Source organism: Cyprinodon variegatus, unplaced genomic scaffold (genome assembly GCF_000732505.1).
Source record: "Cyprinodon variegatus isolate N-32 unplaced genomic scaffold, C_variegatus-1.0 Scaffold2, whole genome shotgun sequence".
NCBI classification, from domain to species: Eukaryota; Metazoa; Chordata; class Actinopteri; order Cyprinodontiformes; family Cyprinodontidae; genus Cyprinodon; species Cyprinodon variegatus.
The window spans coordinates 2,998,325-3,023,424 of NW_015150455.1; the positions used below are offsets into that span (position 1 = coordinate 2,998,325).

General features: G+C 38.3%; 1 protein-coding gene across 4 annotated transcripts; it reads right to left on the reverse strand.

The window, feature by feature from the left end:
- Window positions 1-1,762: 1,762 nt before the first annotated feature.
- On the reverse strand, window positions 1,763-25,100 carry ptpn3 (protein tyrosine phosphatase, non-receptor type 3). Of its 4 annotated transcripts, XM_015370729.1 has the most exons (28): window positions 24,984-25,097; window positions 24,820-24,905; window positions 24,308-24,351; window positions 23,725-23,868; window positions 21,440-21,574; window positions 21,245-21,287; window positions 21,033-21,114; window positions 18,550-18,594; window positions 18,395-18,447; window positions 18,111-18,228; window positions 17,936-18,023; window positions 17,576-17,664; window positions 17,435-17,498; window positions 16,858-17,060; window positions 16,644-16,769; window positions 16,405-16,566; window positions 14,240-14,333; window positions 14,083-14,160; window positions 13,939-13,995; window positions 11,628-11,784; window positions 11,360-11,538; window positions 9,213-9,303; window positions 9,025-9,086; window positions 8,776-8,922; window positions 8,003-8,131; window positions 5,290-5,435; window positions 5,068-5,203; window positions 1,763-2,397 (listed from the first exon to the last, which is right to left on the reverse strand). In XM_015370729.1, the coding sequence occupies exons 4-28, from the start codon at window positions 23,791-23,793 to the stop codon at window positions 2,323-2,325; spliced, it is 2,628 nt and encodes an 875-aa protein (XP_015226215.1). In that variant the 5' UTR covers window positions 23,794-23,868; window positions 24,308-24,351; window positions 24,820-24,905; window positions 24,984-25,097; the 3' UTR covers window positions 1,763-2,322. The 4 variants fall into 4 exon arrangements, with proteins under 4 accessions (XP_015226215.1, XP_015226209.1, XP_015226223.1 ...); XM_015370723.1 differs by lacking the exon at window positions 24,820-24,905 and having other exon boundaries at window positions 24,961-25,100; XM_015370737.1 differs by lacking the exon at window positions 24,984-25,097 and having other exon boundaries at window positions 24,820-24,953.

Genomic DNA, 25,100 nt, shown 5'->3' on the forward strand with positions numbered 1-25,100 from the left:
TGGTCACCCCTGGCAGTAGTGATAATCTCAAGTGGAATATTCAAAGCATTTAAAATTTTCATATATTAACAATTACTTGACAACAAAAACACTGTGGATAATTATGCACATTAAAATACTAAAATTAAAGATGATAAGTACAGAATGTATGCTCTTTCCATAACTAGATGTTGTGTTTTATGGGTTAAAGAGAAAATTATATAATCTACATAAATTGAAATAATCAATTTACTTATAAATATACATTTTATCCAGAGTGATTGTTGATAAAAGTAGGTAACTAAACACAATGGAAAAGATGTTCACCCCAGAACTCAAATCTGAAAAGATTTTATCCACTATACCTTTTATCTAGAAAGCACGGATGTTTAAATGTATGCGGCTATTTGTTAGCAAAGGCTGTAGGAAAGTATAGTTTGTCTTTATTTAGAAAATATGGATGTTTTGCTTGTTAATTTTCCTGTTGGAAGAATGTAGATTGAACCTGAGGTTCTGGTGCCACCCATCAGTGTACATTGGTTATTGCCTGGCCACCCTAATAAACATTTTCTGGCCATGCCTCTGCAATCTCTCGTACTAAGCATGCTTGTAGCGACAGTGGAGAGGAAAAACTCCCTTTTAACAGGAAGAAACCGCCAGTAGAGCCATCTGCCGAGGACGACTGGGGTTCAAGGAGAATAAAATGAGAAATATATTTATAAAAAACATAGCTATATGTATTTTTGGGTTTTTTATTTCAAATATACAAACAAGATGTCTGAGTGAGGAACCTTTTAGAAACCTTGCGAAAGTTCATTAGGGTCCAAAGGTTTTACAATAAATTACAACCAAAAAAAAAAAAAGTACAAACATAACTAAATGGTTAGTTTTAATTTTAGATTGGACGGAATATACATAATAAATCTCTTGTTTAAAAAATACATGCTTATATAAGCCTGTTTATGGCAATAAACGTTTACTTTCACTCATTGTGTTATGAGTAGGCTACCTTAACATGAGAGAAAAAAGGTTTAATTTTGCTTTAGAGAAAGTACTTTTAAGCCCAGTCAAATACATATTTAGAATTTATTGTTTTGGAGATGTTTTGGACATTTCAATTTATTTCAAATAACGCCATCATAAACAGATAACTTCTGAAACTCAAGGTGTAAGCTGTATGATAAAGTATGTAATTTAAATTTAGGTCGTAATAATCTAAAGATACAAGCAAACTTTATAATTTATGCTCAACATTTTTCATTAATAATAAAACAGAAATGTAAAAAAAACGAAGCTAAGTTTTACAAAAGAAAAAACAAGACTTAAAAACTCCTGCTAAATACCCTAAAGCCCAACGCTGCTTTTTAACACTTTGCCACCTCGTTGGGACTTTTATTTCCAATGCAATAATTAATTTACTGTAGGTGAAGGTTATGAATTAACACTTAAGACTGCAAATATTAACTTAGAAAGATTGTATTCAAACAAAAACTTGTAAGCATGGATAGATAACTAAACTTTGCATTAATGTTATTCAGCAACAGATGTTATAATTCCTAAACCAGTATTTAATTTTAATAGCTTCCTGTAATCCAGTATCTTCTAAGATCCAGACAACTTGAGCTAATTTGCATTCCTTCAACAATATAGAATTGGAGGCTAAATAGGATACCACACTTGAGTTAGCATCCTTATTTTGTTTAAAAGAACAGGAAACTTGTATCCATGTAGTTATTCATAGAGCTACTGTAGGAAATGAAGCAGACACATCTGTATAAATCAATGAGTTTATTTAGAGTTTGAATAATTTAAAAAGTGATGAACAGTGAATCTGGTGCACCTCTGGCAGTCAGGAAGCAGCTCTGCTCCCTCCTTGACTTGATATCTGCCACAGCCATCTAGTCAGCTTTGCTCTTCATCTCAGGAGTCAGAGATAAATTCAAAATTACAACAGTTTGACTCTGCCTCTGCTGTCCTTGATGGATTCAGACTGGAAGGCTTCAGTCTAAGGCACATGTAGCTTAACAAGTAGAAGCATCATTCCCGAGAGGCCTCTTGAACAGAAATTAGCAGCTCACGTCAGTCCTACATCAGTCTCTATGGAGACCACAGTCTCTATAAGCTTAATGTACCTTTTAGCATTTAAAAGTCCAACTAGGTTGAATATTTGTACTCTTTCCTTGCGCAGACAGCTGTGCTCTGCAGCTTGTTACACTCTCATTATCAAATGTGTTCCACTGCCATAAGCCTGGCTGAGTTTAATCTGTTAGAGCTCTCCAGAAGTCCCCTCCTGTTAACAGAGGCAGGGCAGTGCGCCTGGTCTTGTCCTGCCGTTGATTCAGATTACGTTGCTTTTGATTCCTCCTGTTTTTCTTTGTAGACTCGAAGGGCCGCCTCACATACAAACTGGAACTGACACTAAACAGAATGGAAACATAAGATGTTAGAGGCAGTCAAAACAAGAATAATGTTAACATGGTCAATAAATCTCTTGAAATGCCTTATGATCATTGATTTTGTGCTTCAAATAGGTCTAAAAGCTTGGTGTATTCACAGACCTCATCTAAACACTTTTTTTTATGTTGGTGGGTTGGATAATACTCAGATGTGCAGAGGGAATTAATCATTAAATGAAAAGAAAAAAAAGTCTGCCAAACATTTAGCTTGTCCAAAAGTTCAACAAAAATAAATGGATCTCAAGGTCATCAAGATATATCCTCTTAGACAAACTCATATCTAAATGTTTCTATCCATCCATGCTGAGCTTTTTCAGATATTCAACTTGGCACCAAGTCAAGGGATCAACAAATACACTGGAGGTATTGTGCGCTGAAAAAAAAGAAACTTGTAAAAGACTTGTTGTAAAAGAGAAAGTCAAACCATTTAGTTTTTATTCTCTCTTTTTTCTGCTGATATGGTGCAAAATACACAATATTAGAAGATACCAGTGAGATAACACTAAAAACCCCTGTTAATTTAATGAACTGTGATTCAGTCACATTTATATGGATTGGATTCATTAGTCACACCCCAATTAATGCCTAACCTGCAGAAGAAATAAATCAAAGAAAAAACAAACAAACCTTTCTGGCAACATGAAGTAGGCTACAAAATGTTAAAGCAACATGTCCAAAAAATCTGAAAAGGGGAATAAAGCTATTTCTAAAGCTTTGGGACTCCAGAAAAGAACAGTCAGAGACATTTTTCATATTATTTTTCACACATTTCTACATAATTCATCAAAAGCATAAAAAAAAAAAACACTATTATATTCCCTATTTTACCTAAATGGTTATGAAATGCTTTACATAAGGGCATGAAGTGTCTGAAGCAAAGTGGGCGTATAAATGCGCATAGGTGAGGGGGGGGAACTCAACTAGTGTTTCCAGAAAAGTACCCTTCCTTTTTCCAAAATCAAAAATGTGAATTGGTTTCTAACCAAAACTTTGCTTTCTAACCCAAAAAGGGATGGCATCAAGATTATGAGACCAGGTGAGTTTGGAGTAAAACAAAGGATGAAAGAGTGAGGACATCCGAGTCATGCTGACGATAAAGTACAGTGGAGGATCTGTAATGATGCGGGTCTGTTTGTCATTTAAATACCCTGAGGATTTGCTAAGAACATGTGACATTTCTGGGATGGTTGTGAAACGATCAGAGAGCAGCAGCAGCACTAGTTCAGATATCATCCGAAAGATAAAAATAGCATTTTTTTTAATGGGGGTTTCAATAATTAGATAGGATGCAGTTTCTTGCTCTTAATATAAACAAAAGATAAAGGTCATCTGACTGTGCATGTTTTTATGACAGAAAGGCGTGAGGGAGGACCTGAGCAAGTCTTCATCAGCACATCAGAGGATGAAGCCCCAGTGTTCTTTCAAAATATGGGTGATGGTGGTAGCTCCCAAGCCAAAAAAGAACATTTTCCCAGCATGAGTAGCTCTCTCCTGTCCCTCAATGAGGAGCTACAGAGCCCGGCTTTCTGTCACAAATGCTCGACTGAAGCCTCTCATCATCACTATAATACCAAAGCAGTCTGTGAATTAATGAGAGTCAGAGAGGTGGACTCCCCCCACCCCCGCCTCTTCTTTGAAAAGTGCTGAAGGTGATTCTTGGAAAAATCTTGAGCCTGCAACTCAATTTTCATTCTTGCAGGAGCCCTTTATTAAATCGAAAAGATGAAATGTTTTAAAGAAACCTAGACCTCAGCAGAAGTAGAGGAAAATATGAGGATAAAAACAGTTTTACTGTCTTTATTCCATGGCTGGTTTGACTGACTCATAAAGTAACAATTATTGCAATAATTTTTAATCGTTTTGAACTCATCATAAAGTAATTGAAAAGAAATTTAATCAAAATACTATAACAAACAACTGAAAACAGGAAAGGTCGGATGTGTGGCAGACCAACTCAAAGTACAGCCTAATTCTGAACCAAAAAAAAAGGATACATTACTTTATCATACTTCTTTTTACAAATATTATCTAAAAACGGTGGTAAGACTATGTGCTTTGCTTGTGTTAAGAAAAAGACACATGGGGCACTGAATACAGTTTTCCACAACATCTGTAGGAGACATAAACATCTATAAGTGGAAGGTTACATGAAACTAAAACTATATTTTATTTAATTAAAAGAAAACGGAAATGTTTGATGGAATACTTTTGTGTTGGAATTGCAATATAAGTCCAGGTTAAATCTAACAGTTTTAAAAGCTTTTGTTCAGAGATGCTATCAAAATCAGGCTCAACAGAGACGATACAAGCTCAGAGGGAGTAGTAGAGGAAGGGAAATGATTCAGGGATTTTAAAAATCTGGCCTGTCTGGCCTGCATGCCTAATCAGTCCTTCTGACTTCATTACATGTTCTTAGTAAAAGAAAGGCAGTGGGTTGAAACAAACCCTGCAATACTACAAGGACATTTTTACTATGAGTGGATGAGTCCTTATAATTAAATGCTGTGTTCAAATGAAGCAGGAAGCATAAGACTGCTTGGGGTGATCATCATGCAGCATAATAAAGAAATTAATGAGCCGAACAGCAGCAGCGTCATTTAGGAAGAAAGACTTTAGTTTTCAAACTCAGTACCGTGGTCTGAACCATCATAGCTCGCTGGTCTCTTAGTGTTTTAACAATGTCCAGCGGGAACACCGGACGACCCTCGTCCAACAGACTCAGCGCCGTCTCCATGGTGATCAGAACACCTGTCCGCCCAATCCCTGCACTGAGGTAGAGCAAAATATAAAAACTGAGTTCAATTCATGGTAGCTGGCTAAATGAATAATCCAGGAGTGTTTAACTGAACTCTACCTGCAGTGTACCATCAGCGGATCTTTGCCTCTTCTCCTCTCCCTCACCGAGCTGATGAAGAGCAGGAAGTCCGAGGGGTCGTCGGGTACGCCGTGGTCCGGCCAAGCGACGTACTGCAAGTGTGTTACTGCTCGCTCCTCACCTAGCTTCAAGTTTTAAAGAAGTGGTTGGAAAAAGCAGGTCAGTAAGAATATTGTCCAATAATAATCTGAACTTAAATATAGGCAACCTTTGGAAAATATCCCTACTGAGAGATGGAAACACTGCGGGAAAACATCCACGTGATAAGAAAGGGAAATTAGGAGGCAATGAGACGTAAAAAGGATAGAGGGAAAGACTGGAGGAAAGAAACAAGGAAAGGCTGGGAAGAAAAAAAGGCTGACTATGGCTTTTCCAACAGACATGTGGCCTACGATTCCATGCAAGGATTAATTTGCTCTGCCAGAGGAGCAGATGGGTCCACACAGTGGTATCTCTGTATGCATGTGTGTGCATGTTCATATTTCATGCCTCCTAGGGTGTAATCTGTTTGTTTACCTGTTCACCATGGAGGCTGATGTGGAAGGTAGCACCTTTAATCTGATCATCTACCCTGATCAGGAGTAAACTCATAGCATTCCCACAAAATGCCTCCATAGCCCTGCCCAGCGCCTCCCACAAGCAGGCAGAGGGGGAGAAAATTAGGAAAACACACTAATGCACAGGCTCACCCACACACAGACTAAAACACCCACACGGAAGTGACAGCGTGCCAGCAGAAGCCGCCACCTGCAGCGTGCTCTGCTATGTGACATATGGCATAAACATGCTACACATTGCTGCAACATACAACCAGATAAATATGACAGACTCTGCAGGCCGATATCATAGAAAGGGATTTAAGCAGGTGTTTAACAAGGGCTGCAGCTGATACCTGTGTTATTAATTATTCATTCAGGAAAGTCTCAAAATAAGGAAAAAACAAAACAAAAAAACACCTACTAAAAGCTTTTAGTCAATATTACACTTCATTGATTATTTGTCCGAAATATTCCAGGGAATAATTTGACCTATTAACTCCAAAAACATTGACGTACATAAAAAAGGCATAAAAAAGGCAAACTGTAAATCCCTAAAGGCAAACAGACTTTAAATTAATATAGTTGGAATAAACCAGAGGTTAACATACACTGTCACAATAATAGACAATCTCTTTTTCTCTGGCTTTCTGATATTAAATCAGACTAAACTATTCCTGTTTTAGGTGAATTAATCATTTTGTAAATCAATACCATTTGCTAAATATCACAGTTATGAAAGTGTTTTTTTTTTTCAAATTTATATACTTTTTAAGTATCTGTTCAAAAGTTTCTCCAATTGAAAGGGTTTATGCCAACTCATTGGCAATGGCAGGTTTATGCATCTTTAGTCTGTTTTGTTTTAAAGCACTTTTCTTTAGTAGCAGTCAGTTTTTTTGTACAGGTCTCATATGGAGAAAGTATTGATAATCCGCCACCGCCACCAATTTACAGCTCCTAACTCTCAGGAGGCTCTCAATGTAAAGGGGATGAAGGTGTAAAACACCTTAAAATAGTATTTAGATAAGCTGCTTTTGAGATTGGAACCGTTTTATAACGATATTTATTCACTTTGGTCTTAACCCCTCTTGGTCGATGTTAAGCTTCAGCTTCTGGGACAAACTAATCTGCACTTACACTAGGCAAAAACCTAAAAAATCCTAAACTTTCCCTTTAATAGCTCTATAAGAAGGCCTGTCATTTCTCTTAAAGTTGTACAGACAGACCTATTTTTTAAACCTTAAAATAGTTTTCCTTTGCCACACCTGACTGTATTAGATTAGATGTTCGTTTAGCAGTTTTCTTGACCCAATAATGCATTTAAATACCCAACAGGAGAACCAGTGTTGTGTCTCAGGAGAAAAGAATCCATTTTAAGATATTTTGTTGCTGGTTTTTATTACTTAAAGACCTCAGTGTTTATTTGTTGTCAGTGCCTAAAACTATTTATGTTTTTTCAGTCATCATTCTGACCTTTTTCTTAACACACCGTTAATTCTACTATTAGGGATAAGGACTGAGTAGAAAAAGAAATGAAAAGACAGCTGCAAATTAAAAACTTTGCTAAATTCTCCGAATGCCTGCAGAGATATATCAGTCAAGACTAATTTAATCACATGAATGTCAGGCCTCTTGAAAGGGTCATAAAAAGAGGAGTTGTGTGTAGTTTGAAAAACTCGTTAGTTTACCATGCAAACTCAGTTTTTAGAAAAATTATTATAAGCCTTTAACTTTCTTTTTAAATTTGTGAAATCACAACTGCAGAAATCAGTGTATTCTACTATTGAACATGAATACAAAGGAGACCTGGAAGAAAACCAGTTAGAAGCTGTAGAGACTTGGAAGGAGGTTCAACTCCCAGTATGCTACCATGGTTACCATCAAATGGTTTAGATCAAAGCACATTCATGGTTTAGAGTGGCCTAGTCAAAGCCCATGTTAGAATACCTCTCCATCTAATCTCACAAGGCTTGGCCTATTTTCCAAAGAATGGGTGAAAATTCTACCCCTTCTAATTGTGTGGATTTTAGTTCGTTTAAAGCACAACGTTGCGTTGATCTTTAAAGTCTTATTGTGTTTTGTGATTTCACCAACTGAAGAAGTTCAAGGGAACTAAAAATTTTTACGAGGGACTGCTAATGCTTTAGTAGTTTTACCTTTTTGTGCCTCAGAGTGAACTGCCTCGTCACGTACGCCAGGTTACACTCCTCTGAGTGACACTTCACCGACAAGTGGCCATAATCCTTCACCTCCGGCGGATGTGGCCAGTACTGGTGGCACTTGGTCTGTAACACGTATGACATCACCAACATATGCCGTTAGTTCTGACACAATTCAGTATAGCGTCGCTGTTCAAGCAGGAGCTGAGCTCCGCTCTCAGGTAATTAAACTCATATTCAAACAGCCACCTCTGATCTGAAGGGCAGCCTGGGGGACAAAAGCAATTCATCAGTGGCAACAGGACGAGAGCTGAGAGCCAATTCATGTACACAAGTCCGCAGACAGTAAGGAGAAACTCTGGACACTTTTCTAGATTCAGACACAATGATCGATTAATGAGAGCATCTGGTTTCTAAGCAACAAGCAAGCTGAGACAGAGGCACGTTCACGCTCTTCGCCTGCGTCGGATTATTTATCTCATCGGCATCTGGCTCACACTCGTGTTCAGCCTTTCTTTACACAGTGAATCCCAGTAATTACTCACAACTGAGCCATCTGATCATCGTTGTGTGCAAACATCACCGCTGAACCCCCTCTAATCACTGTAATCAAAATGAAACCTGACGCAGCATGTAATAATTTGCCAGTAGTGATGCACTAATTGCTACATTAATGCATCACTGACATTGAGTTGCATAATCTTAAGATGCTTCTGCAAAAAAAAAGCTGTTTCCCTGCTTGTAAAAACAAATGAGAAAGCATGGTATACCCGTCCCCTCTCTGTTAGAGTTGTAAGCATGATGATGGTGTGTGTCTGCTGCTCCCATACAGTTTGCCAAAAATGAGTGCAGGTCTGTGGTAGTGGACCTTGAGCTGCGATGTAACGTAAACACACACCAGACTCAGGGGGTGCCACCTGAGAGACACACATACACACACACACAAGATGAACACAGGGTGAGTTTAGGCTGAGAGGGGAACAGGGAGAGGAGACGGTTTTCAGGTGAGTGATGTTCACCGTGATGTGGCTGGCATTTATGTAGTCGTCCTTCCCCTGCAGCACCACTCGGGTTTCATCGTCTGAAACAGAACAGGACAGCAGCAGGTGAGGGTCAGAGCAGGGCTGTCGAGAGTTAAATTTCACGCTGGATCCAGGGGCAGAGAAGAGTACGAGCATGGCATGCAGACACGGTGTGGAGCACTTACAAGGCAACACGTCTCTGTAGCGATTCTTTTCCTGGTTCTCAGGCTGCCGTGCACAGCATAGGGACAAACCAGGCTTCCTCTTGTACAGATTCTAGGAATCACAAGCATGCACACGCAAACAAACATGCATGTGAAAATGCACTGTAACATACACAAGCATGGGAATTACAAGAGTTCAAGGTCACTGCTGCTGTTATGAGCAGCATCCAGCTAAAGATTAGGGACAACATCTGTCCTAAAAGCAGCACTTTGAGATGCACAGAGGAATCGGATGATTTTTGGTTTGATCACAGCTGACCTGCAAATATCCAGCTCACAGCAGCACTCTTCAATGTGGAGGCTGTGACTGAGAGGGGAAGGCTAAATGTAAGCAGTTTTTTAAAATGTGGTCGATGAGGAGCTGAGATGGAAGAAACTATTCAACAGGAAGCTTTTGTATCACAGGACAAGACATGTAGACATATACTGGATTTGGAAATGCTCACAGCCTTTAGTTAATCTCATTGTGAAGGTGAGTACATACAGTGAATTAGGAACAAGTGGTACACAGTCATGAAGTGGAATGAAATTTATTGGATATTGTAAATATTTTAGCTTTCAATGCAGCAAACTTTCCAGACGTTCAGTGAGGATCTCTGAATGATCCAACGTTGACACAAATGACTGGTGATGATAAATAGAATCTACCTGTGTGGAATCAAGTCTCAGTATAAGTGACCTACTCTGTGATAGACTCAAAGATGTGTTTAGAGGGCAGGGAACATCATAAAGAACAAGGAACACACTAGCTGGGTCTGAGATACTGTTTAGAAGTTTAAAGCTGGGTTTGGATACAAGAAGATTTTCCAAGCTTTAAACATCCCAAGGAGCACTGTGCTGGGGATAATATTGAAATGGAAGGAGTATCAGAGCACTGTGTATCTACAAAGACTCGGCCGTCCCTCTAAACTTTCAGCTCAGACAAAGAGAAGACTGATCTGAGATACAGCCAAGAGGCCCATGATCACTCTGGATGAACTGCAGAGATCTACAGCTGAGTGGGACACTCTGTCCATGGGACAACAATCAGTCACATATGCACAAATCTAGCCTTTATGGAAGACATTTCTTAAAGATGTTCATACAAAGTCTTGCTTAAGGTTTGCCACAAGCCACCTGGGAGACACAGCAAACATGTGGAAGAAGGTGCTCTGGTCAAATGAGAACAAAATCAAATTCTTGAGCAACAATGCAAATCGTTGTGTTCGGCATAAAAGCAACACAGGTCATCACCCTGAACACAACATCCCCACTGTCGAAAATGGTGGTGGCAGCATCATGTTTTGGGCCTGCTTTTCTTCAGCAGGGACAGGGAGGATCGTTAAAATTTATGGGAACATTCTGGAAGAAAACCTGTTTGGTTTCTTTGAAAGACCTGGGATTTATCTTCCAACAAGACAGTGATCCAAAACATAAAGCACCATCTACACTGGACTGGTTCACAAATAAACATATCCAGGTGTTAGAATGGTTAAGTTAAAGTCCAGACCTGAAATCAATCTGTGGAAAGAACTTAAAACTGCTGTTCGAATGCTCTCCATCCAAACTCACTGAGCTCCAGCTGTTTTGCAAAGAATGGACAAAATTTTCAGTCTCCATGTACAAAACCGATAGAGAAATACCCCAAGTGACAGGCAGCTGTCACTAATTCATTATGCACACCCAATTTTTCAGTTTTTTATTTGTTAAAGATTTAAAATATCCAATATATTTTGCTTCACTTCATGATTTTGTATAATTTGTTTATTCTTCACAAAGAAATTACAATTTTAAATCTTTACGTTTGAAGCCTGAAATGTGGCAAAAGATTGAAAAGTTCAAGGGGGCTGAATACTTTCACAAAGGAACTGTATGTTCTCCATGGAATATACTGATTTAATTATGCTTATACAAGATGTTAAACCCAGTTTGAAATGTCAAATCCTTGTTTATTATGAACAGTTAATATCAGCTCACAGAATTGATTTTTTAAATAATTGCTTTCCAAGAGAAAGGCTTCACAAAAAACGTAATCTTCAGACTACATCTCTAATTAAAACACTTAACTATGTTCAAACATGTATCCAACTCTTTCAGGTCACATTCCCTTTCAGTACTAATTGAAATACCTCAAAATGGAAAGATAGTGTTCCAGACTGTATCCCTCTCTCTAGCTGCTTCATCGATTCCTCCAACGTGGCGGCCCGGTCCAGCTGACCAGGTGACTGCGGTTTGTTTTCCTGTGCTGGGATGGTGAGCGACAGGGCGGCAAAAGACAGCTGCAGCTGAGGCATGACCCGGCCTGGACCTGGATCACCGGGACAAATTCAAAGATGTGACGAGCACTGATTTGCATCTCTTCTCCAATCTCAGCACTTTTCTCCCAAAGTTGCGCACCTTTTCGTCTGATGAGCAGAGCCAGCTGCCTGGAGTGAGACTCTCGGCTGGCTCGTATGAACATGACCACCTGGTCGTGCGTGTGCTCAGAAATGTCCCGACCATTGATGAGGACCACCAGGTCTCCCTCCTGCAGTCTTGGTTCAGATCGACCTGCCTAAAAAAAAAATATAATACTAATAACAACAAAAATACAAAATGTAGCTTTTATCCCATCAATACAATCAACTATTTCAGAGTCAGTTTTTTTTTTAAAGAACAGACAAAAATCTAATATATATCAGGTTAGGAAAGATTATTCTTTAGCTTTACTTCCAATTAAGTAAATAAAACTGAAGTATCTATAATTGTTTTTTTAATAAGTGGATAATAATCTAGTGAGTAATCTTGGCTATAATTATAAACTGACAGGGGGACATTATCTTAGCTCTTTTTCAAAATGAGCACTACAGATTAAAAATTAATTAAAGTAAAGTAAAGTAAAGTGACCTCCTGGGGTCAACAGATAAAAAAACATTAGATCATCTTCCTTAACCTCTCAGATTATGACCTATAAAATAGCATCAGAATAGGCTATTGATTCTAACCACTGGGTGTGTATACAAACATTAAAAAAATGTTCAAAATAAATGTATTATAATTTTACAAAGGGTCATATTCGTACCTACTTTTACATAAATATTACGGCTGGGTATTTTCGCCAAAGTCCTGAATCGATTCGATTTTGATTCATAATGTTCTAAATCGATTAATTTTGATTCGATCTGTTATTACAATAATGAAAGTGGTTCAACTGTGTTTCAAAATACTCATGTATTTTGTTTTTTCCTGTCACATTAAACACAAAGTAGTAACTTGTAAATCAGACCAGTTTAAACATGAGATGTGAACAAAACTGTCTCATAAGAGCAAACTTGTTTTTGAAAAGTGAAAAAGTGAAGCCTCACTCGAGCAAGCAGACATGACACAGCAGACATTAATGAGCTGCATTATCTTCATTACACAAACCATATTTGCAGAGTTGTGTGACAACTACAGGGTGTTTTCTGGTCAGCCCCCATTTGTTAATGTCTTCAGTCAAAATATTGGTTATATTTGCAGCTGTCTGGCTTGAAGTAATCTTGAGTGCATCTTTCCTGCTTATTTAAATGTAAACGTCACGCGGGTCACTATAAATTTAATCGATCTCATTCCCTAGACATCGATTTTGCAAAAATGTAAAGCAATGGATTCAAAAACTATTTTTTTACCCAGCCCTAATAAATATGCCTGGACATTATCTTTTTAATTCTTTAGATTAACTTCTGTATAGTGCAAGATTCAAATTTCCCGTCCTTGAGAGCCTGTGTCCTGCAAGTTTTAGATTCATCCCTGCTTGAACACATCTGAAACAAATATGTCAGTAGCAGCACTCTGGAGAATTTGATTGCAGCCATAGTAAGAAAATCAGCCATTTGATTCAGGTGTGTCAGACCAGGGACATATCTAGAAGTTACAGGATTCCTTGTTGATCCAAGACCACTGAAGAGGACCCAGACCCAAAATTGGGAACCAGTGATCTACATGACCACCAGCTGTTTGAGATACAAGAAAAACTAAACAAACAATAAAAAAACATTCTTGTACAACTATCAAAAATATCAACAGATAGTAACCTGGACTAAAGTTGGACTTAAACCATCTACTTTCATCAGGTGAAAACCAGCTCTTAATCAGTTTTGACTTTCTGCATACTGTATGGGTTTTCTTAAAAAAATAAATAAATAATATATATATATATATATATATATATANTATATATATATATATATATATATATATATATATATATATATATATATATATATATATATGTAGGCAGATTCTTTGGAGTTATACATTTAAAACAGCCTCTTACATTAGAAAAAAAATGTAATTTCAGGGTGATAATGTGATACCTGACCCACAGGCAGGGAAAATACTCAGCATGCTGCCAAAAACTAAATGAGATTATTCAATCTTTTCATTTCTGTGTTATGAGCATATTTTTGTCAAGCTTCAGAGACAGACACATTATTTCCCCCAGAAAGCTGTTGATTTAGTCTTCTATCGCTTTCACACACTCCATTGTTATTGAGTGTTCCCCTGAATGTGGACTTAAACATCAGCATAACAGAATGTGAAAGAGCCCTTTAGTTTCTATGATGTAATCCTGGATTATTCTTTGACCTTGCAGCAACTCAGAGAGCAGCGATTTTTCCTGGACAGCAGGGAACAACCCTGGCTTTACATTTCCTTCAATTGGACTTTCAATCTGTGTAAATGATCTTACCGGGGAATCAGGTTTAACGTGTGATATTGCCAGAGGCATCTTCTGATCCACTCCACCCTGGTGAGAGTACAACAACTTACTCAATACGGGGAACAATTAACCCTTACATTCAAATAAGTGACTAAAAGATAGACAGAGACGTACTTTAACATTGAAGCCAAATTTGCCCTCGTGGTCTGGAGTGATGCATATCAGCATGAGGTCACCGTCACCAAGAGCATCCTGCATCAAGAACTTGTATGTGAATGTGCACATTGAACAGGCACAAAGTAATGAAAAGTTGTTAAGAAAAAAGAACTACTTTATTGTAGAAGGGTGGGCTGTCATCTTCTCCTATGCTGTCTTCGGCTTGCAACAAACCCTCACCAGTTCCCCGACTGTTGGAACCAGAAAAGCTGAAAGATGCACAATATTAGAGATTACTCTGAGGCTGTAGGGTTCATTAAAGCGCAGCTGATTTCATTTACAGAGCTCTTCTGCTCTTTGTGATAGCTCTTGTTATTAAGTAGAGTATAATTGAAAAGTGAAAGGAAATACATGGTTTCTAAATATTCCACTAGCCATTACAGCTGCTAATGTTCCAGTATGCTTCTACAAGCTTTAAAGATCTAGAAATGTAATTTTTTCCCCTCCAGTCTTTACAAAATGATCCAAGATCAATCAGTTGGACCGGATTTGTGATCGGTAGTGAAGCTTAAAGTCTTTTGAAGAGCAGAAATGCTTTCCCACAGCATGATGCCGCCAGCAACATGTTTCATAGTAAGGAAGGTGGATTCATGCGGATGTACAGAGTTTTAAAGGTATAGTGGAGGTTTTTCGCTACTTTGTGAAAAGACCGCCCACTCCATTAAAAAAAAAAAAAAGCACATGCTCAACACTGTACTCGCTCCCGAGAGGGAACGCCTATTAAACGCATGTGAGAGCGTGCACAAGCCCATTTCTCCTCATGCACGCTCAGTTAGAAAGTTGGTGTTTGCATCGCTCATACAAGCTTACTTTCCAAAAGAAGATTTGCAAATTTTCCATTATGTCAGACTCACCACCAGTGTTATGCAGAGTGATACCTGCTTGCCGAGAATAACCTCCCCTCTCGCACATTCATGAGAATACTGATTGAAATATGAACGAAAAGGGAACTTTTAAACATATTCTTAATATTTTCATATTTCTTATGCGTGAATGCCGTAAAAGTACGCTTTGGTTGACAGATAAATGCTAATATTTTCCTGCCTGCCGAGCCTTACCTCCCCTGTCGCGGCAGCGTGCATCGACCTAAACTCTCACACATTGATGAAAAAACGGATTGAAATATGAATGAAAAAGGGAACTTTAAAACATATTCTTAATGTTTTGTCAGAAATTATATAGAATGGTGTTATAACAAATGCGGGAATTTTTATCCACTGAGCAGAGAATCTATTGATTGGACTAAACGTGCCTTCATAAAAGTTAAAATCATATTTATTAGAATTTAACTGTCCACCAAAACTCTAAATTTTAGGGAATCCATGTATAAGAAATAGGAAAACATTAACAATAGTTATATTCATTCAGATTTCAAATCCATTTTCTAATCAATATGCGAGAGGGGAGGTAACTCACGGCAGGTAGGTATTTCTTGGCATAACACCTGTTACCGGTAAGGGAAAATGGGGACAAGCACGTAGGATGGCTTTACATGAACATATCACCAAATTGATTGACAATTAGGAGGATCACTTATTTTGATGATCCACCCGAAAAGAGAAAATCCACCAATATACCTTTAAGTTCTTGTTGGTGCTATAAAAAAAAGTAATTAGCTTGTATTTTTTAACTGCCCTCATGCATTTTAAAAGATTTAATTTTTGGTTATAAAAACATATAAAAAAAGGCACATACAAGGTTTATCTCAATAATATTTATCACAATTTCCGCAAATCTATTTTTTTATTTTAAGATGACTGCCCCTTCACTGCTTATTCACACCACTAACAGGCATTATGTTGATTAAACTTGCCAGGGAATTTACCTTATTTCTTATTTTTTTAGTTAAATTGTACCTCAGGCAGTTGCAAAACCTACAGTTCTCTTTGCTTGTTGAAAGAAATATGAGCAAGAGATTAGCAGCTATTTTGACTAATAATGACTCTTATAGTTACATTTTCACATATAGCACCCACAAATGTTTGTATCACCTCATTCTGACTGATAATATAAATTTAAAGACTGCCTAATGATGCCATGAAAAAAAAACTTAACTATATTGAAAAACATAAAACATCATAAAAATATTAAAACAAAATAGAGAAAACATTTTCCTTTATGAGAATACAGGTAAATATTTACATTTATTTGAATAGATGGACTCTTAGGAAACATGAAAGAGAAAAAACATTATGTGTACTATGACATAATGTTGCTATAAAAATACATTAACAGTTGCTACGGCACTGCATGAGCAGGACTGTTTTCTGTTATACGCACTGATGAGGCGATGCGTCTCCTTCGCTGTCCTTACTGCTGCCCACAGAGGCCCTGTACGTGTAGAAGACATCCTCTCCCTCCGACATGTCTTTCAGGTCCGTGCTGAGCTCCACCGACGATGGGCGGGGCTTCCTCATCTCATGGCGGACTCTGGGACTTCTCCTGCAACATAATCGTTCGGTTTCAACCGTTTCATTTTACGAGAACATATTTCCTACATTAAGCAGCAGCCGTTTTACCAGTTGGGGGTTGATGGCGGTGATCTGGAGGGCAGACTCTTGGTCTCCAGATGCTCTGCTGAAACAGACCTTCTGAGAACTGGGTTCCACACCATTCCTCCAACTACCCTCTGGCACACCGGACCACTGCCATTCAAGAGTCAAATGTTTAGAGAGCAGCAGCTTTAATGCGAGGGAGAAAAAAGGAAATATCTAAGATAAATTGAAAGCTCACTCTTCAGTTTTACTGTTGCTCAGGCCCAGGTGCTGCGTTATCAGCTGTTTGTATCCCTTCACTGTGCTGCTGTTGTATTTGGGAGTTCTGGAAGTCCGGCTGGAGGAGAAGAAGGAGTGATGATCCACACAGGACCGCCATAGGTTCTTACACGTTTTGGGGCAGGGCAGCATCAGGGACACCTCACAGTCTTGGGTCTCCCCCTGCGACTCAGAGTTAAAGGTCTTTAGTGCATTGAAGCTGTACTGGAACCAAAAATAAGTTTGTTGCATTTTTAGCTTTAAATAAAAACTGTTCACTGTTCTATCTACATATTTTTTATATTCAATTCTGCTGGCTCAAGCTATCAACCATTACAAACCAGTTTCTGCATTTCTAAACAAACGTTTATTTATGCATTTCCATTATAAATGCACAAAAAGTATTTCATTTTACCCACAGAAACAATGCCAAACGAAAAAGCAATAGTAAATATCGCATTGATCAACAGTGGTTTTACCAGCCAACCATGCAGAGCGAGGAGAACCACATTTACTGTAACTGTGCCCAGTGGGAACTTATAAAGTCAAAGACTCACGTGTTTACGTTTCAGGTGTACAACGAAGCGCCTCCTTTTATAGGATATCTTGATGATGTTCCCCCTGTTTGGAGGCGTCACATTTATTTTTAAAGAAATGCAAAACCAAAAACGAAACGGATGAGCTGTGGCGTTACTAACCAGGGGAAGAAACTGGAGCAAATCATGTTACAAAACACAGCAACGCCACTCGAGGCCAAACCCACCATTAGAGGTGTATCGCTGGTGTCCTGAGAGACAGAAAGATGGGAAAACTCTGGATTAAATAGTGTACATTTTACACCAATGGTGCCTTTTACACCTGAGGTTGCATTCATGTTAACCCAGTTAAGGATATTTTATCTGCATTGCAAATGTTTCTTAATGAAAAGCTAAACACTTTTGCACAGAATTGAAGTTTTGATCAAAAAAAGTTACAAAACCACTGAGAAAAAAAAGAATATTTAGAATAAAACCACAAAATTTTCCTAAGTTAAAGCATAACCAAAGTAATAACATTACCATGGCAGCATGTAGCTCCACTCCATACAGCTCCAGCGTCCGTGCAGTATTGAGAAAACACAGCTCCGCCTCACTCTGCTTAAGCCCCCTAGGAACAAACACACACACAGCTACATTCCAGAACCGGTTTGTGCAACAAACCTGCTGTTCTTTCCATTAGAGGTACCGAACGTACTTGTGCTGTGGATGCAGATCCTCCACTTTAGAAAGGAAGTCTTCATCCTGCTCGGGGATGAAGTGGCATTTTGAAAGGTACCCAGGTTGTCTGGATGGAGAATGATCCCCCATCTCCGCTGCAGGTGATGGAAAGATACACTGATCATATAAAGGGAGACATGAAACCCCACCAACTGCTGGATAAAACCACTGATGGAGGCCTCCCAGAGGTATTCACTCAGGCAGCTGTCACTGAGTCGCTAATCATCTTATTTTCTAATTTAAAGGAGAGATGGGACTCACACTGCACCGCGTAAGAAGCCAACACTACAGCTGCACTCAGCGGACACTGCAACCTGCAATCAGACGCCGTGATTACACACTGAACGCTCCACAGCTAAACAAATAGTGAGCACTACAGGAGGATGAGACCCTCTTTGTGCAGCCAGACAACTGACCGTCCTTCCCTGATGTCGCTCCTGATCTGGAGGAAGTACAGATGCCTGCAGGGGACAACAAAAGAGGAAGTTTATCAGCCCACACCTGTTTTGCATACCCTGAAAAGGCCTCTCTTTGACACGCTGGTGCTGTTAGGCACACCGGCAGCTCAGCCATCAGAGGATACAACTGCAATGAATCAGAATCAGAAATACTTTAATAATCCCAGAGGGGTTATTAAAGTATTTCTAAGTATGTCTAAATGAAATATTTAGAGAAGACAGAAAGTATGAGGTGTTTTCTACAGACTTAAAATAAGAATTTCCATGGGAATTGTGGACCACTAATACGTCTGAAACATTCAGGTTAGTCTTAAAGTAATAAGAAAATAATCGTTTTCCAACAAAATGAAAACAGACCGGAAAAATGCGTGATCCAGATCAACTATCCATCAGGTATGTTTCAACTCTACAACCACAAAACCTTCATCGCCTGGAACTTCTATAACCTAAATCCTTAATCTCCTGCTTGCTGCACGTTTTCCCATTGCAGGGTAGCTGTTTATGCTACATAGAGGGTCACTCCTCCTATTTTCTCCAAGAAGATTTCTGCTACAGACAGAAAGCGAATAAAACCAGTAACAGACTATATTCCTCACGTGTAAAACCTGTGAAAATTTTATTTACATTCATTAATTATCTTGATCACTTTTTTATGTGATGTACTTTGCAACAGATTGTCAAAATACTGGATTTGGCCAAATTTGCAATTTCATGAATCGTATCACAACCTAAGCCATCAGTTTCTCTGAGCAGCTGTCCAGCTAACAGCAGACAGAAAATTATGTTGACAAAAAAATGTTTAAAAAAGCAACAGAAAACAGAGGTTAAAATTTTATTAAAGAAATTTGTCAATAGAAAAACTGGGAAGCAATAAACGGGAAGAGCTGGATGCAGAAAATTTTTTAACACAAACAACATGGAGGGTGATGAGTGTCACGACGCAATAATTAAATAACTTAAGAAATATTTACTTAAATGATTCGTTCACTTCTTAAAACCAGCAATAAATACAGAATTTATTCAATAAATATATAACTAATTATAATAACATATTTCTATTTTATTTTAAGAAAATATATTTATTTCATGATTCAATTAATTATTTTGTGTTCCTGCTCTCATATATCTATTGACTCTAAAGTCAATATATCGCTGAAAAGGGGGGAAATAACTTAAAAAGATTTTTACAATAAAAAAAAATTGTTTAGTCAGGAATACCTATATCTAATAAGACTATAAGAGAGTCTATTGTGGGGAGCGCTACCATTTATTGCTGTAAATAAATGACAACACGTCTTAGAAAATTAATTTACAACTTTTATAGCAAACGTTTAACTATAGAGTAAAAGAAAACCAGGAAGAAGTGGTCTAATCTTGGTCAGTGAGAAGCAGCCAATCAGACATCAGCCTTTCTATTCACCTCCTTAACTTTGATAGATATTTCATTTAAAATTAATTCATGGTGTGCTTCAGAACGGGAAAATTAAATAATTTATTTTATCATGAAATACATATATTTACTTCTTCAACTAAAATCTATGTATTCCCCTGAGGCTCACATAATTAACTGGGTCCATATAAATAATTAAATATTTATTAAAACAATTCTGTTTTTAGTTTTAATAAAATCATGACAGATTTAAATAACTATTGTATAACTTATTAAGTCATTGTATTGTAGTTCCTGCCATCCTCCATACAACAGACTATATAATTCAGCTTAATTGTGTATCTGAAGCAAATATCAAGAAAGAATTACACATGCTTACACAAGTGAGCATCAGATCACATATTCTGTTACAGGCTTTTCCCAATAAACTCCTTAAACAGGTTTAGCACAACATCAACTAGAAATAATGTGTGAATACAATTAAAAAACTATGGCTGAACATAAGAAAACAATTCTCTAGTAATCGGATTTTGTTAACTGGGTACCAGAAAGATAAATTAAAAAGAAAGAAAAAAACTACAAATTCAAGAGGAAAATGTCACACAATTCATGGAAGAATTGATGAGCCTAAATGTCTGATTTGACAGAGCTCAAGGTTGTCGTTTTTTTAAGATTATTAGGAAATAAACCAAAAAGAGGTTTTTACCCAGCAGCCATACCAATGTGAATTCTTATTTTACTTTTTCACTTTAACAATTAAATAAAGTTTATCCTTAAAAAAAAAAAAAGAAAAAAAAAAAAAAAGAGAAACATTTTTATTTTTTGGGCTTCTTAAAAATGCAGATTTCTTGTTAAATCCTAAAGTATTAGCAACATCCCAGTGAGCCTTTTCATGACATCAATCACTAATTAGATTTATCAACAGCCTGATAATGTGACATTAATGTGTGAACTGAGTATTTTAACAGTTATCTTAACAGCTGTAATATGTGAATCCATTTACAGAAACATATTGCTGCTATATAATGACAGGGAGGCATACAGTACCAACCTGGTCTGCTCATGCTGGAGAGAGTTAGGATCGGACATGAAGAATCGCACTCTGAAGTTCAGATAAAAGGGGGAAGCAAGACCTGCAGAGATGATCACATTGTTAAAAATGGGCCTATTATCTATTCAACCAAAAATGTAACCCTCTTTTCTACAATCCTTAGTTTTTGCATTTAAATGTATATTGTGTTGAAATTTTAATAAGTGAGATACCTTTTATCTGCTTCTTTAAGGGCTTCTCTGGCTCTAACCATCTCTACAAAAACAAAAAAATATTTATGAACCATTATAGCAATGCAAAGAAAAACAAACATTCATGTAAGAACCCCCTACGTTATAAACACAATCAGTAAGAGAAAGATATTACAATCTGAGCTCAAATATGAAGCAGATGAAGAGTAAGCTCACTGGAGAGAGCGTGTTGGCTGTGATGGAGGTGATGGCGGTGCTCGACTCTCTGATCTGCAGACTGAAGAGCTGCTTCTCCTGCAGGCCCAGGTGGTTGAATACCAGGTCCAACAGAACCACGCCTTCATCCTGCTTCTGAAAGATGGCAAGAGGAAACCGGCATCACAGCCAGCCAAATTTCCTGGATGCTTATTTGTGCATATTAGTAAATTGGGGAGAACACTACATTCATTTAGACTGAGGTCATATAGTGTACCTTCCACCTTGGTTTTCACATTGTGTTGCATTGCAAACACCTCAGAGACCAAAATTTTTTTTTTTTTGCACGTCTTTGGCCACAAAATTTCAAACTAAATGTGTTTAATCTGGATAAATTGAATGCTTTATGCTGTTGTAGAAACACAAAACACAGAAACATTTTTTTTATTACCCATATATTTTCAATCAATACTAGTTATTGGAGCTTAATGGACAGTCTAAAGAGCAACACTTGGACTTGGCGCCCTCAACATTTTCCTCTCAAACCCCAACAAATTAAATCAAACAGATCCTCTATCTGGTTCTGCAGGTTATGTCTTCCCCTTAAAAGTTTCTCCCCAACTGTCACCATCATGTTCACAGCAACTCTGAATCAAGGTGGAAATCAAATCAGGTCTCCTAGCTGTCAGAAAGAGACTTTTTTCTTTTCAATCATTTGGCACTTCAACTTAATCCTGATGAACTGATGTGGTCCTGGAATTCATTCATAATGAATTTATTTAGATTTTGCAACTTGTTCACTCCTTACTTGCACAGAACCACGGAGTAGGATTAACTAGGAATTAACGCGAACAGATCGAGTCAAATTAAGAATGAACAAATATGAATTGACCTGATTGTCAATTTCAGTGAATAAAAGCACATAAACAGATGATACACATTCAGGCTGAAATGTAATTTCCTAATGGCCATTAGGAGCAAATTGCCTTACTGTAATAGCAGGGATTTTTTTTTTCTCTCATTGGTCTGAGAGGCAACCTACAGCTCATCTACATCCTCCTTCTTGTCTTTCCTAAGAATCTCTGTTACAGGAAGAAGACTCAGGATGAACTTGTTCAATTTAAAGTGCAGCAAACAAACAGACTCCAATGAAACCTGTCTTCTTTATCAAAAGCTATAAAATGTTGAGACTTCGATATTTCCTCATCCATTATAACCAGATTATAAAGTAGGCCACATCCTAATCGCAAAGATCTGTACAGGGCAGCAATGTGTCATGTACATGTAATTCCTCTGTGTGGAGAAAAAAAAAGACTTCTTGAGGTCAGATTTAAAGACAACAGATATTTAATCAGTCACTTGATCTAACCAATGAACTAAGAAAAAACATTTCCTGAATAGAAAGACCCTGAAACATCGGTGGATGCTTTTTTTGGCCCGATAGTAGCATCTTTTTTAATTGTATTAGCAGATAAGTTGTTTTGCATTTGAAGTTAAGTTTTTAATTCTTAACTTTTTTGTCTGGCTGTTAATAAATGTATCCTTTTTGTTAAATTGAGACTATTTAACATTTGTTATCATGGTGTCAGTTTTAATCATGTAGGGAAACAAAAAGGTCAATATCGGCTCCAAGAATTGTCCAAAATATATCAGAAAATATTGGGGATCCTTCAGATTCATGTCAAAATAATCCGCATCTGGACCGGCTTTCAAAAAAAATAAATTAATTAAAATAAAAATGTATTGGCTGATCTCTACTGACCTCAAACCTGGAAGCAGAGATGCTAGAGCAGCGGAGGACCAAACCAGGTACCACTTGCATTACCTATTCACTAAAAACTGAGGCTTAAATTATCACAAGATCACTAGAATTTAATAAGAACAGGAAAAACGTTCCGCTGCAACAGTAGGTAAGGATTTGGAGAAAGTAAAATGAAAGCATGATTCCATCTCGCCTTTTATTCGGGATTTAAGCTGGCGGTGGAGGTATAGTGTTGTTGGGAGATTTCCCTGGCACTCTTTCGAGCCATTATTCCCCCATAAATCATGCCGGCTGAGTATTCTTGCTAACTATATTAATCCCTTTATGATCACAGTGGACACATCTTCAGATTGCTCAAAGATCTTGTCTTAAAGAGGTATTGTTATAAACTTTAGTATGTGCGGAAAATGGCATTTAAAGCATCCCACAAGCTGAAGGAGAGTATGTCTTTCAAGAGGATTTCAGGGAGGGGGAGAGATGAATCAGAGCGCCATATATCCCTGAGATTCATAGCGAAAGCAGCACGTTTCCAAGTGTTACGTACGCTGACTCTGAAGGTCTCGATGGTGCCGTCCAGCAGCTGAACAAGGCAGAGTAGGTCCGGCTTTGGCATGTCTGTTACCACGGTAACCCCTGCCTCCCTCTTCAAGACAAACACGCCGCCCTCGCCTCACTGCTGAGAGGGGACCTGGACACACACACACACATATATATTACCACAAGAGTGTCAGATGTTCCCAAGCTGTTGTCCTTCCAATGAAGGTGCCTCATTTGGGATGACACTGCACTGTGATTAATACATGCTGCTGGATGCAGATTCAGCTTGAAGTGAGTAATGCACTGTGAATGCAAAGGAGTGACTGACTGTGTGTAATCTCTTATTATTTGGCCTGGGTCTGAACATGTCTCTTCCCTCCCTCCCTCTCTCTCTCTTTCTGTGTGCATCTCTCCGCCTTTCGAAAGCAGCTGAATGATAAGAATGTTAAACATTTTCAGATTTGAACACGCCCCATCACCAGCACTTCTCCTGGGAGCAAAACACATACAAAATAATCACATTCACTACAGACGCATGCCCTGACTGTCTTGAGTGCATCCAACCCATGTGTGTCTGTGTGTGTCCCTACATGGGTCCTGTCTTGAATTTCCAGGTGGGTTGATCTGGCTCCCTCTGAAAAAAAAAAGGACACACAAGGGTCTGGGTTAATGTTTGAACAAGGTGACACACTCTGAATATATTAAAACTGAGCTGTTCCCAGTTGAGTGGCCTTTTTTTCCACAATAATCCCCTCACAAGCGGCCATCTAATGAATTTACAAGTAGATTATAAAGGAAGTTGGTTATTATGGGGAGATTGTAAACTCACTGGCTGCTTTGCATCTTATCGTGATGGAGGTGAAGTTTGTCAAAGTTCAACAAACAAACATTTTAGCTTTTATTTCCCCAAGTTCCTCTGAACTAGAGAACAATCTGTTTTATTTTAAATATCCTCCAGTAAACAGGGCCGAAATCAGGCCCAGGTTTTAGTTTCCAGGCTTCCGAGCATTGAACCCTGCTGTGACCTCGCTGTACTTTGAACAAGGAACCTGTTAACAGCCCGGGTTGCCGTACAGCTACACCCAGGCAGGCGGGAACACACCGCGGACAAACTTTCCTCCAACCACTGGGCGGTCGTGTTTCGGGGGCGGCTCGCTACAACGGCTCCCGTACAAGTTCAAGTTTTTTCTGGGAAGAGAGAGAGAAAAATGTTACAAAACAGAGCAAAAAGAAGCTGTACTACCTCGGCGGTGTCGCGTCAGAGACCGAGGGTATATCCGTCCGAGTGTCCGCCGTCAGGAGCACAGGACGGGGCGCGTCGGAGAGGCCAGGTAGAGTTAGGTAAATATCCGGGACAAGTTTCACATCCCTGGCTGCAGTGAC